Source organism: Muscardinus avellanarius (genome assembly GCF_963383645.1).
Source record: "Muscardinus avellanarius genome assembly, chromosome: 9".
Lineage (NCBI taxonomy): Eukaryota > Metazoa > Chordata > Mammalia > Rodentia > Gliridae > Muscardinus > Muscardinus avellanarius.
Window position 1 is genome coordinate 89,140,155 of NC_137795.1, and position 13,619 is coordinate 89,153,773.

At 45.4% G+C, this 13,619-nt stretch overlaps 1 protein-coding gene across 1 annotated transcript in view; it reads left to right on the forward strand.

Moving 5' to 3' along the window:
• AHCYL2 (adenosylhomocysteinase like 2) overlaps positions 1 to 11,954 on the forward strand; it is a gene marked incomplete at both ends in the record, with an annotated part of 216,821 nt that extends 204,867 nt beyond the window's left edge. Inside the window, 4 exons of the mRNA XM_080701226.1 lie at positions 5,797 to 5,895; positions 8,902 to 8,970; positions 9,053 to 9,131; positions 11,638 to 11,954. Of these exons, the coding sequence (XP_080557352.1) occupies positions 5,797 to 5,895; positions 8,902 to 8,970; positions 9,053 to 9,131; positions 11,638 to 11,954 (564 nt within the window). The remainder of the gene's footprint in view (positions 1 to 5,796; positions 5,896 to 8,901; positions 8,971 to 9,052; positions 9,132 to 11,637) is intronic.
• Between the last annotated feature and the right edge of the window lie 1,665 nt (positions 11,955 to 13,619).

Consider the following 13,619-nt stretch of genomic DNA (forward strand, 5'->3'; position numbering starts at 1 on the left):
CTACTTACCAAGGCCCTTAGCAACTCAGTGGGACCCTGTTTCAAAAATTTAAAAAAACTAAAAAATAGGCCTGGGGGTGTAGCTTAGAGGTCCAATGCCCCTGGGTTAATCCCCAGTAACACACACACACACACGTGACCAATGGAATTTGCTAAAGCAACTGGATGCAGAATGTGAGAAAAGAGAGGAGAGTCACTATATGGTCAGCCCAGGGATATGGTATAGGGGAATGCTTTGATAAGTAGTTGTCCAGGTATTTTTTAGTACTTAAAAATTTAAGATTTTTTTTTCCTGTTTTTTTTTCTTTTTAGAAATTACTTTTACCTAACGTTGAAATGTTGCCTGCTGCACATTTAGGAAGGAATAGCTCATTAAAAGAGTTGATTACTTATAAAACTGTGGGTTTTTTTCTCTAAGAAATAGTAATGCCAGGTTGAAGTTGTGGCTAAACAAGTATTACTTTTTTAAAATTTATTATTATTATTTTATTTTTTTGGTGGTACCGGGGGTGGAACTCAGGGGTTTTCTACCTCTGGGCTATACTCTCAGACCTATTTTATATTTTATTTGGAAACAGGTTCTCACTAAGTTGCTGAGAGCCTCACTAAGTAGCTGAGGCTGGCTTCGAACCTGTGCGATCCTCCTGTCTCAGCCTCCCAAGCATGGGGATTACAAGCATGCGCCACCACGCCCGGCTTACAAGTATTACTTTAAAATTAGAATTTTAGGGGCTGTGGTATAGCTCAGTGGTAGAGTGCTTGCCTGGCATGTGTAAGGCCCAGTACAAGAGAGAGAGAAAGACAGGCAGGCAGACAGACACAGAGGGAGGGACATGTTGAGAATACCTGTGATAGGGACTCTGCTCTTTAGCTGCCTTTTTTTGTGTGTGATACTGGGGCTGGAACCCAGGGGCATTCCACCTCCCAGCTACACCCCCTGCCCTATCTTTTATTCTTTAATTTGAAACTGGGTCTCACTGAGTTGCAGAGGGCCTCACTAAGTAGCCGAGGCTGTCCACGAACCACGACCCTCCGGTCTCAGCCTCCCGAATACTGCGATTACAAGCGTGCGCCACCACGCCCGGCTGCCTTATCTTTCTTTTACATATGCTCTTTGTCACATAGAAAGCCCACATGATGACCAAGTTAACACTTCAAATGGTGAAGCACTGTGTCCACATGCTTTAACACTTTTCTTCTAGCTAAAGAATGATTTAACCCGAGAACTGCTATTGATGATCTATTATCTGCATTACAGGACTATAATTGAAGTTGCTCTCCCTGAAAAAAAAAACACACCTGATATGCACTGTTCAAAATCATATAGTCCAGGGGTGGTGGCACATACATGTAATCCCAGTACTTGGGAGGCTGAGACAGGAGAATCCCAGTTTCGAGGACAGCTCAGCAAGTAGTGAGACTCTCAACAACCTAGCAAGACCCTGTTTCAAAATAAATAAAAAAAGGGCTGGAGTGTAGCTCAGAGATAGAATGCCCCTGAGTTTCACCCCCAACCCCATACCACAAGCACACACACACACACACACACACATACACACACACACACACACACACACACCATATAAGATCAGCTTGTGCAAGCATAATAACTGGCTAATTTACAATAGGATGTATGCCTAGTATGGGGCAATAATATGCAGAGGGAGCCCCTCTCCTGGTAGACTGCTTCGAGCTTAGAAATCTGCAGCAAAGCCATTGGTATCTTTTCTTTTTCTTTTGGGCTCATGCATGGTAAGCACATGCTCTTCCACTGAGCTGTGACCCCCAAGCTCCAGTTGGATGTCTTTAAGAGAGATTCTTGTGAAGCCATGCCAGCCATGGGGCAGGAACACTTCTCTTGAAGGGTCATCTTAATAGGTCATCAAAGCTCCCTGGACAGTAGTAGAGACAAGTTAACCAAGTTTCTCGCTAAACCTCCATTTTTATTTTATATTTTTAATTTTTTTTTTACTGGGGATGGAACCCAGGGGTATTCTACCTCCAAGCTACACCCCCAGCCCTATTTGTTATTCTTTATTTTGAAACAGACTCTCACTGAGTTGCAAAGGGCCTCGCTAAGTATTAGCTGGGGCTGTTCTCAAACCGCGATCCTCCTGGCTCAGCCTCCCAAATGCTGGGATTGCAAGTGTGCACCCCTATCCCTGGCCTAAACCTACTTTTTAAACTGGCCTTCAAGTTGCTTTTCCCAGTCGTAGCCACTCCAGTGCTCTAGCAAATGGCCTCTGCTCACTGATGGGCTTAACGTTCTTAAGAAGTGTCCTTCCCTTGCCAGTCCCCTGCTCACAGTCATCAAGATTGCTTGTCCTTCGGGAGACTAAGAGTATGAAACACTAAACACCTGAAATACAGCCAGACGTGGTGTTGCACACTTGTAATCCCAGCACTTGGGAGGCTGACATAGAAGGGCCACAGGTTTGTGGCCAGCCTCAACTACTTAATGAGGTGCCTGGCAACTTAGTGAGACCCTGTTTCAAAATAAAGAATAAAAAATAGACACCAATTAAAAAAATTTAAAAAAAAAATTGGAGGCCGGGCATGGTGGCGCACGCTTGTAATCCCCACGCTTGGGAGGCGGAGACAGGAGAATCGCGCAGGTTCGAAGCCAGCTGCGCTGGCTTAAGAGTCCCTGTTTCCAAATAAAAATATAAAAATAGGTCTGGGAGTGTAGCCCAGAGGTAGAAGGGCTTCCAGGAACCCCAGTACCACCCCCAAAAAAAAAATTTGGCTGGAGGTGTAGCTTGGAGGTAGACTGCTTCTGGGTTCAATCTCCAGTACAATAAATAAATAAATGAATAAATAAATAAATACCTGAAATACTTGAAGCCCCATTTTGACCAAACGTGCCACTGTAGCCAAGGATATTTCTTCATTCTCCTGCCTCTTACCCTCCATGTGACATTTCCAAGGGCAAAGCATTTGCCTTGTATATCCTTAATTTCCCCAAGTAATCTATTTGCTTACATTCTTTTTAAGTGTGTTCACAGTGTTTACTTATAGAAGTTTCTCTTTAAGATCCATGTGTTTGTGTGTATGTGTCTGTTTGCACATGCGCACGTGTGGATGCACTGGGGATTGAACTCAGAGCTTCATGCATGCTAGGCAAATGTTCTACCACTGAGCTACACCCCCAGCTCTAAAATTCTAATTTTTTTTTTTGGGGGGGTGGTACTGGGGTTCCTGGAAGCCCTTCTATCTCTGGGCTACACTCCCAGACCTATTTTTACATTTTCATTTGGAAACAGGGTCTCCTAAGCCAGCGCGCACGGCTGGCTTCGAACCTGCGCCATCCTCCTGTCTCTGCCTCCCAAGCGCGGGGATTACAAGCGTGCGCCACCACGCCCGGCTAAAATTCTAATTTTAAAGTAACTTTGTTTAGCTTAAAATTTTAAGTAATATAAATATGTTTAAAGTAAGAAGATAGTGATTTTATAAAATTGACATTATGCTATATTGTTCCACAACTTGATTTTTTTTTTGGCCTACCAATGGTTTTCATTTTAACACATATACATCAATTCCTCCCCACCCCTAAGGTTGAGGATTGAACTCAAGGCCTCCTTCGTATCAGTCCAGTGCTCTACCGCTGAGCTACGTCATTTAAAGAGTCGCGTAATAGTCTATTGTATGGAGCTAATGGAGCTATCCTGATTTACTTAGACATTCCCTTGTTGATTTACAGTTATCTTTCTTTTCTTTTCTTTTTCTTTTTCTTTTTCTTTTTCTTTTTTTTTGGTACTGGGAATTGAGCTCAGGGACATTCTACCTCTGAGCTATACCCCCAGCCCTATTTTATTTATTTATTTATTTATTTGTTTGTTTATTTATTTATTTATTGCAGGTCTGGGATGGAACCCAGGGGCATTTGACCTCCTAGCTACACCCTTTGCCCTCCTTTTTTTATTCTTTATTTTGAAACCGGGTCTCACTGAGTTGCGGAGGGCCTCACTAAGTAGCTGAGGCTGTCCGCGAACCGCGATCCTCCGGTCTCAGCCTCCCGGATGCTGGGATTAGAAGCGTGCCCACCACGCCCGGCTCCTGTTTTATTTTTTTGTGAAACAGGTTGATGAGAGTCTCACTACTTCCTAAGGCTGTCCTCAAATCTGCGATCCTCCTGTCTCAGACTCCCAAGTACTGGGATTACAGGTGTGTGCTATCACACCTGACTACATTTTTTTTTTTTTTTTTTTTTTTGTACTGGGGATGGAACCCAGGGGCTTTCTACCTCTGGGCTACACTCCCAGACCTATTTTTATATTTTGTTAGAAACAGAGTCTCACTAAGTTGCTGAGAGCCTCACTAAGTAGCTGAGGCTGGCTTCGAACCCGTGAGATCCTCCTGTCTCAGCCTTTCCGGGGCTGGGATTACAAGCTGCGCCACCACGTCCGGCTGGCCCGACTACATTTTTTTATTACAAATAATGCTAGATCGAAAATTCTAGGACACTTAGATTTCAGCAAGTATTTCTATAGGAGTCCTAAAAGTGAAATTCTTGGCTAAATATTAGGTAAATTTAATAGTTTGCCAGCTATTGCTAAATTGTTCTCTAGAAAAGATTGAAGCAAATTATGAAACTTAATTTTTATGTAAGTTTCCCCCTTACTTAATAAATGCTCCAAACCACGAATACAGTTCCAAATACACTGAAACATACTTCCATGTCTATCTTTCCTGCTAGATTGGTACTTCCTTGGGAAGGAGGAACCATGGATTTGAAAACGTTAGTTGAGCGCCCATTGCATTTTTAGGTAGCTTCTGAGGATGCCAAAAGCAAGTGATACTATCCATGAAGTGCTCACACTCTAGTGAAGGCGCCTACAGTCTTACGTATATTTGGGTCAGTCGCTATCGTGCCGAGAATATGGGGTGTACTTAGTAAATTATATAGCTGAAGGTACTTCTCTTTATTTGTCCGGAAACAAGTGTTTGGCAGAACTTTTCGATTTTGTCAACTGAGCCAACAGGTAGTTTTGGAAGATGACTCCCTTTCTATTTGTAGGCATTGCCCATTGGAAGAAGGAAGTCGTTGTCTTAAGTCTGCACCCTGTGACTGTTACTTGATTGCTGCTGTTAATAAACTTAACATCTTTTCTCTTGTTCTCTGAATGTACAATATACAGAAGAGGAAGGAGGGTGAGCCATTGGGAGCTTGACTCCACCATAAAGCGTTTCTTTCAAGGCCACCTCACATTTGCACTTAGGTCACAAAGCTGCTATAACTTTAGGGTGGACCATCATGGTGAAGGTGGCAGCCAGGACGGGGACGCGGCCAGAGCCTTGGGCCCCAGCATGCCGCGTTTAGGACCTTCAGCCCGCTCCAGCTAATCCCACTCAGCTCCCTTTTGTCTGCGTCTCCTCAGCACTTCTGTATTCAGTTTGCACCCTGTTAATTTGCACTAATTTGCATGTTGCTTTGTAAGCCTTCTCCTCTCACATCTGTATTGTTCTGTGTCCCCGACCAAAGTGCAAGCTTTCTGAAGGCAGAAACCCGTGCCTCTGGTTTCTTTTGTATTTCCCATAGCACCTTTCTCTGTGCTCAGCAGAGAGTGGGCGCCCAGTGTGTGTTGTGGAATGACATCCTGAGTGATCCCTCCCTGGCTGGGCCTAAGATTAAATTCCCTGAAATGGAACAGTCCTAACAAGCTGGGACAGGTATTCTCCATGTGGCATGCTGGTTGCTCCTTTCGACTCGCTGTTTGAAATGGCTCCCCTCGGCCTCCTTCTGTCCCCCGCCCGGGCCTCGCCACGGCTGACGACGTTCCCGCCGTGTGTGTTGCAGGCGAGTCTGCGGACACCGGAGCTGACCTGGGAGCGAGTGAGATCTCAAGTTGACCATGTGATATGGCCTGATGGCAAGAGGATAATACTGCTGGCAGAGGTGAGCCGAGGCCGGCCAGGGAGGCTGCCGTCCCCGCCGCCTCACGTTCCCTGGTCCTTTCCGTCCTCCTCTTACACACGAGACAAAGTGCTTCGCCAGCGGAGTTGAACTTCTGACTGTGAGAGATCTTTTCGTTGAGCAATTAAGGAACTATTTCGGTTCCCCACTTTTCTCCAATTATCCTGTCTCTCCGTGTCACTCTCAGTTTGAGTCACATAATGACTGTTACTGTGGAAAGCGTTAGCAGAACCAGCGCCACTTTGAGTGATGCTTACAGAGAGATAATGTCATTTGTGGGCTGATCTGAGCACATGCCAGGTATTCCTGGCTGCAGCAAACTCTCTTGGGCAGTTCTGGGAATGTCGTGTCTTTGCTGACAGAGTCCCTCTTTTGAGTGTCCATTCCCCTGAATTGAGCCAGATGGGTAGTAGGTCCCCAGCTATGTCTGGGTTGCTTGACCTCTCTTTCCCCGTCCGGCTTCTTCTAGCTCACACCTACTCCTGACTTTGATTCCACGTCAACTTCCATGTCGATGTTTGACCACTTTTCCTTCCTTGAAGGTTCCTCTTCCCCAACCTGGATCCCTGGACACTATTACGATGCTCCCCTGCATCCCATGGAGCTTTCCCTTCAGGGAAAGATCCCAAAATAACAAGGAGGATAATGATACTTTTTTGGGGTTTTGGCTTCCAGTTTTCCTTTTTTACATTAAAGAAACTGAATACAAAAATGCCAACAATATCCTGTCTGTGGGGCCCATGAAGCTGGTCGAGCGTCTTGCCGTTCTCTTCACCTTCTCAAGTACTTGAGGACACCTGGGAGGAGACGGCAGTATTTCTTCACGAGGAAGGAGTGTGTGTAGAGAGGGGGTGAGCAGGTTGTTAACTGCACATTAACAACTTGGAGGTCAGCCCCACTGGTGACTTATTTCTAGTTGCCCCGAGAGGTCCCACCTAGTAATTCTGGTGACAAAACAAAAGCAAGTACCTCAGGTGTTTTGGCCCATATGGTTGAGCAAACACAGCGATCAGGCTTCCTAAAGAACAAAAGAGGAACATGAGCAGTATCTGAATCACACACTCAGAATTCAAGGCTCTGGGCTGGGGATACAGCTCAGTGCTAGAGTGCTTGCTGAGCATGCACAGGACCCTGGGTTTGATCCTCAGCACAAAAATAAAACACATAAAGTAAAAAATTAAAAATTAAAGCTGCCCTTGAATTCAGGATAACCAAGCTGAGACAGAAGAACAGAACCCATCACATTTCCTACATCCATATATATTTCCCTAACAACCTGAAGAGACTGCCCCTGGAGTCCACTAGGTCATTGTCTAGGATAGTCTTTCAAGGGGATGTCAGCCATTAGAAGGAGGCTATTTTGCCGGGCGTGGTGGCGCACGCTTGTAATCCCCGCGCTTGGGAGGCGGAGACAGGAGGATCGCGCAGGTTCGAAGCCAGCCGTGCGCGCTGGCTTAGGAGACCCTGTTTCCAAATAAAATGTAAAAATAGGTCTGGGAGTGTAGCCCGGAGGTAGAAGGGCTTCCAGGAACCCCAATACCACCAAAAAAAAAAAAGAAGGAGGAGGAGGCTATTTTGTATAGAGCATAGAAAATGTGACCTGAAGAGAAACCAAAGTATTAATTCAAGAGAAATATACCCTTTCAGTAGTATCATGTAACTATCTCTACTCCTTTTTACATAATTTCAGAAATTGTGTTGCTAGTACCTTCATCAAAATTGTCATAATTTTCAGTGGTTTCACTTACATGTTATTTAATTCCAAAGAAGACAAACAGCCAGGTGTGGTGCACACGCTTGTAATCCCAGTATTCAGGAGGCTGAGACCTGAGGATTGCGATTCGCAGACAGCCTCAGCTACTTAGTGAGGCCTTCTGCAATTCATTGAGACCCGGTTTCAAAATAAAGAGTAAAAACTAGGGCAGGGGGTGTAGCTCAGAGGTCAAATGCCCCTGGGTTCCATCCCCAGACCCGTAAAAAAAAAAAAAAAAGACAAAAAATGTTAAAAATGTTCAACATCACTAATCATCAGGGAAATGCAAATTAAAACCACAATAATATATCACCTCATTACAGTAAAAATGGCCATTATAAAAAAGACAAAAGATAACCCAGGCATGGTGGTATGCATTTGTAACTCAAGACTTGGGAGGCTGAGACAGGAGAATTGCAGGTTGGTGGACAGCCTCAGCTACTTAGTGAGGCCCTATGCAACTTAGTGAGACCGTGTTTCAAAATAAAGAAGAAAAAATAGGGAAAGGAGTATAGCTAAGAGGTAGAATGCTCCGGGTTCTATCTCTAGTAACACACACACACACACACACACACACACACACACACACACGACAAAAGATATCAGGTTCTGACTAGGATGTGGATAAAAGGGAACCCAGGCACACTATTGATGGAAATGAAAATTAGTACAGTTATTATGGAAAACAATATGAAGGTTCCCCAAGAATATCCAAAGAAATGTAATCAGTTGGGCATGCCTATAGTCCCAGTGCTTGGGAGGCTGAGAAAGGAGGATTGCAGGTTCAAGACCAGCCTCAGCAACTTAGCAAAACTCTGTTTCAACATAAAAAATAAAAAGGGCAAGGCGGGTGTGGTGGCACACGCTTGCAAACCCAGTACTTGGGAGGCTGAGACAGGAGGATCACAGGTTCAAGACTAGCCTCGAGGTAGAATGGCCCTGGGTTTAATGTGAAAGTCTCACTCACTACTCCCTGAGGCTGGCCTTGAACCTGTGATCCTCCTGTCTCAGCCCCTCCCAAAGTACTAGGCTTACAAGTGTGAATTAAAATTTTTGTTTGTATATATCAATTTAAAATTTTAAAGCAAAGTAAATGTCAGCTAATTCCTATGTACTGAACATTTGATCTTTGTCCAGCAGTGTCAGGTAGGAAGGGTTTGGAAAATGGCAGGCCTGCTCCCCCACTGTGCCCCACAGGCTGTCCTAAGCCCGCCTTCTTCACCCTTGACCCCTAGGGCCGTCTGCTGAACCTCAGCTGCTCCACAGTGCCTACATTTGTGCTCTCGATCACCGCCACCACTCAGGTAGGGCCCCAAGTGGAGTCGGCCGAGGATCAGGCTAGACTGCGCTGCATGGTGAGTCAGCATCTGTCCCTGTGCGTTTCAGGCTCTCGCCTTGATAGAGCTCTACAATGCTCCCGAGGGTCGCTACAAACAGGATGTCTACCTGTTGCCCAAGAAAATGGGTAAGTACACGCCCTTCCTTCCCTGTTCTTACGAAAGTAGTTGAGAGTCAGGCTAAAGGAAGCTTAGGGGCAACTTCTCATGAATAGAAAAAAGTAAGAGCTGGGATTCCTAGGTTCCATTCCTGCTTGTTTTATCCCTTCCCACTGCGTTGCCCAGTGAAGTTCTGACATGTACCTGCTTGTATGTATGTATATATATATATATATAATTTTTTGGAGGGGGTCTGGTACTGGGGATTGAACCCAGGGGCATTCTACCTCCAAGCTACACCCCCAGTCCTGTTTTTTTTTTTTTTAATTATTCTTTTCTTTTTTTTTTTTCTTAGTTGTTTGTGTGTGTGCGTGTTTTTTTTTTTGTTGTTGTTGTTTTTTTGTTTGTTTGTTTTTGGTGGTACTGGGGATGGAACCATTCTGCCTCCGGGCTTCACTCCCAGACCTATTTTATATTTTATTTGGAAACAGGATCTCTTAAGCCAGAGACGCTGGCTTCGAACCTGTGCAATCCTCCTGCCTCCCGAGCACGGGGAGTACAAGCATGCACCACCACGCCCCGCAATTATTCTTTATTTTGAAACAGGGTCTCACTAAGTTGCAGAGGGCCTCACAAAGTAGCTGAGGCTGTCTACAAACCGCAATCCTCCTGTCTCCGCCTCCCAAGTACTGGGATTACAAGTATGCGCCACCAAACCAGGCCCCTGATTATGGATTTTAATAATTTTCTCTCTTAAAATATCTTGTAAACAGAAATCTTAAAGGAGAAAAATATATTCCTCCAAAAGAAAGGAATTATCTCCAAGCTTGTAACATCTGATTTATTACATTCTAAGCTGCAAAGTAGCCCCTACTTTCATACTACATCTTTCAACACTGGACCCTTTGCTTCAGGCCAAAGAAGAGACTCTGTGGCTCCTATTACAAGCTTAATTATAAGCTTGTAATACTCTCCTAAATTTTTAAAGAGCCTGCTTCAAGTACAGAAACTGACACTCTGTTTATAAACTTTGCAGGCAAAGAGCAAGGAATAAATCAGTTTCTGTTTTTGTTTTTGTTTGGGAATTGAACCCAGTGGCATTCTACCTCCAAGCTACTTCTTTTATATTTTTTATTTTGAAATACGATCTTGCTAAATTGCTAAGGCTGGCCTCGAACCTACGATCCTCATGTCTCAACTTCCCAAGTACTAGGATTTCAGGCATGCACCACCACACCAGGCTAGCCTCTCAGTTTTCTCATTTTGTTTCAGCAACTGTTTCCTTCGTGTGTGTGTGTGTTGCTGGGGATTGTACCCGGGGCATTCTACCTCTAAGCTATACCCCCAGCACTTTTTAAATTTTTTATTTTGAAGCAGGGTCTCACTAAATTAGCATGTGCTAGCTGGGCGTGGTGGCACATGCTTGTCATCCCAGTACTTGGGAGGCTGAGACAAGAGAATCACAGGTTCACAGCCAGCCTCAGCTACTTAGTGAGGCCTCCGCAACTTAGTGAGACCCTGTTTCAAAATAAAAAATAGGGCCCCGGGCGTGGTGGCGCACGCTTGTAATCCCCGCGCTTGGGAGGCGGAGACAGGAGGATCCCGCAGGTTCGAAGCCAGCCGCGCTGGCGTAAGAGACCCTGTTTCCAAAAATAAAATAGGTCTGGGAGTGTAGCCCAGAGGTAGAAGGGCTTCCAAGAACTCCAGTACCACCAAAAAATAAAATAAAATAAAAAAATAAAAAATAGGGCTGGTTTTGTAGCTCGGAGGTAGAATGCCCCTGGGTTCCATCCCCAATGCCTCAAAAAAAAAAAAAAAAAAAAGTTAGCATGTGCTAGCCTCGAATCTACAATTGCCCTGCCTCAGCCTCCAAGTACTGGGGTGAGCCACAGTGCCCAGAGGCTATATTTCCCCTTTAATAGGCAATTTAATATAAAAGAAGTACAGCAGTGCATATTCTGACTGAATAGATAATAAAGTTAGGGAGACCAAAGAATAACATAGGAAATGACATAAAAGCATGAGTGCAGTGTATTCAGATAATAGAATATAAACAGAAACCCACAGAAGTAAGCGTACCAAAAGGAAAACAAGCAGTGTAGTATTTCTCTTAGTTATTCCCCTGCCCCAAGATATACTGGCCCTTTTCGCTGATGTGAAAAAGAGCCACAGTTATTTATCTTTTCAGTTTCCCTGAAAGACCCAAAGTATGGGCTCTAATTGGAGCGTCCCATATTTTTAGTCCCCCTGCTGTCCCGTTCTTTCTCTTAGACCTTAAGTCCTGTTGCTTCTTTCATTTTTCATTCACCTCTTGGGGAAGGAAAGGTTCAAGTCTGAAAGATTTAGTAAGGAAGAAATGCCATGGCTCTGACGGGCACTGGACTTGAACGCTTGGGATCGAGGGGCAGTGAACAGAAGTTAAGCACTTCGCTCCGGGATTTAGCAGGCGTCAAGCTTTTGAGGGCCTGGCTTGGGGGAAAACAGCCATCGAAGTGGTACGAATGCTGATATCAGGGCTTCTGCGGTCTGTTCCAGACGAGTATGTGGCGAGCCTGCACCTGCCCACCTTCGATGCCCACCTGACGGAGCTGACAGATGAACAGGCCAAGTACCTGGGACTCAACAAGAATGGGCCTTTCAAGCCTAATTACTACAGGTGCTTTGGGCTCCCCGGGAATCAGGGACACCTGGGTGCTGAGGAGCTTCCTGCACTGGACTGGCCTTTGCATCTGCTACCACAGACCTTTATACTCAGAAGAATCAACCACAGCTCCTCAGTGCACCCTGAGGTTCTCTTTGAGACCTTCTGCAAACATTGGCGTTCCCCAAGAGATACTGACCCTTTCCGCTGATGTGCAAAAGGGCCACTGTTATTTATCTACACTCGCCATATGCTTTAGAAACGCCCCTGCGCCCCTGTTACCCCTTTAAGCGGGCTCTTCTTGTTCCTGCACCCCCACTAGCCACTCGCATTACAGTCTCATCTTTCTTTTTCCCCCCAGGTATTAAGTTCCTGTAATTCAAGCCAGAAGAAGTTTTAAGGAATAGAACTCCAAGCCTTTTCTCCACTACTATCCAAGAAAGAACCCAGCAAGCTGCTTCTCCAATCAGAGCTGCCCGCCGTGCTCACCTGTGTATTAGGTTATTTATTTATTAAAACCTAGAATCCTGTGTCTGTAGCCTTGGCCCAGAGTGTGGTTACTGCTCCCAGGGCCACGAGAGCTGCAGAGGACAGGCTGAGGAAGGAAAGAAACGGGGTAACCATTCCTAGTGCACCACACACACCATTCCCCATGGACTCAAATCCTCAGCAATGGCCATTTTTCTCTTGTTCAGGCTCAAGAGTCAGTCCAGGGATTCTGGACTCCCTGTTCCCTGGGGTTCTCTGGAATCAGTTTTCAGCAGCTGCCTTTCTCAGTTTTGGCCCTTCCCCATGTGAGGCCTTTTGGAAGCCCCTGAATCAACAGGGCCCGGGCTCCCAGCCTTGACATCACTGTCGCTGCCTTCTCTATAAAACGGCTGGTAAGGAAGGAGTGTCCGGCCTTGGCAAGCTACCCCGGGTACTCAGCTGTGCCTGTGGCTGTGCCTACGGAGACTCCTTTCTTATCCAGGACTCCTTTCCTCTCCTTGAATACTCATGTCCATTTTAATGCTTTCTGGTTCCAAGAAGGGTGTGCCTCCAACCACCTCCGTAGCTCCAGTATCTGTCAGGCATTTGTTTACCTTCTTTCTAATTCCATCAGACTCTGCTCAGGAAGTGGGGGCCAGCTCCACTGGGACCCGTAGTTTTACTTCCTTGTCATTTAACCAGATTGTCTCCCAGGAAGCCCCCTCCAGATTGACACGGCCTCAGAAAAGGAGGGCTTGTGGTGGAACACTGCTTGCCAAAACTTGTTATTGCCTAAAACAACTCCTGAAACTGAGGTGGGAAAGCCGTACTTTCCCAGAGATTCAGAGGTTTAAGGCTTTGGAAATGGGCTAAGTCTTTTTTAGGTCCATAGCTTGACACCCTAAAGAAGGCAGATATTGCAGGACATGGTGGCACACACTTGTAATCCCAGCATTTGGGAGGCTGAGACAGGAGGATCACAGTTCAAAGACAGCCTCAGCTACTTAGTGAGGCCCTTTGCAACTCAGTGAGACCCTGTTTCAAAAAATAAAGAATAAAAAATAGGGCTGGCAGTATCCCTCGGAGGTAGAACACCCTTGGGTTCCATCCCCAGCACGGCAAAAAAAAAAAAAAAAAAAAAAAGAAGAAGAAAGCAAGCAAGCAAGCAGATGCAAACAGATATATTTGTTTCCCAGGAAAGACTTGTAGCTTGACTGGCTGAGGGTAGAGATGACACTGTAAACTCTATCAGATGATCAAAGCTAGTTTGTCTGGCTTGAACCTCATCAGCCATTCATCCCTTTGGCCAATGCCACCGATGAAACTGAGATCTGTGATCTGATCTTCTCTGCTGGCACATCAATATGATCTGACCTCTGCCACCTAAGGATTCTGTTTCAGAGGTAAC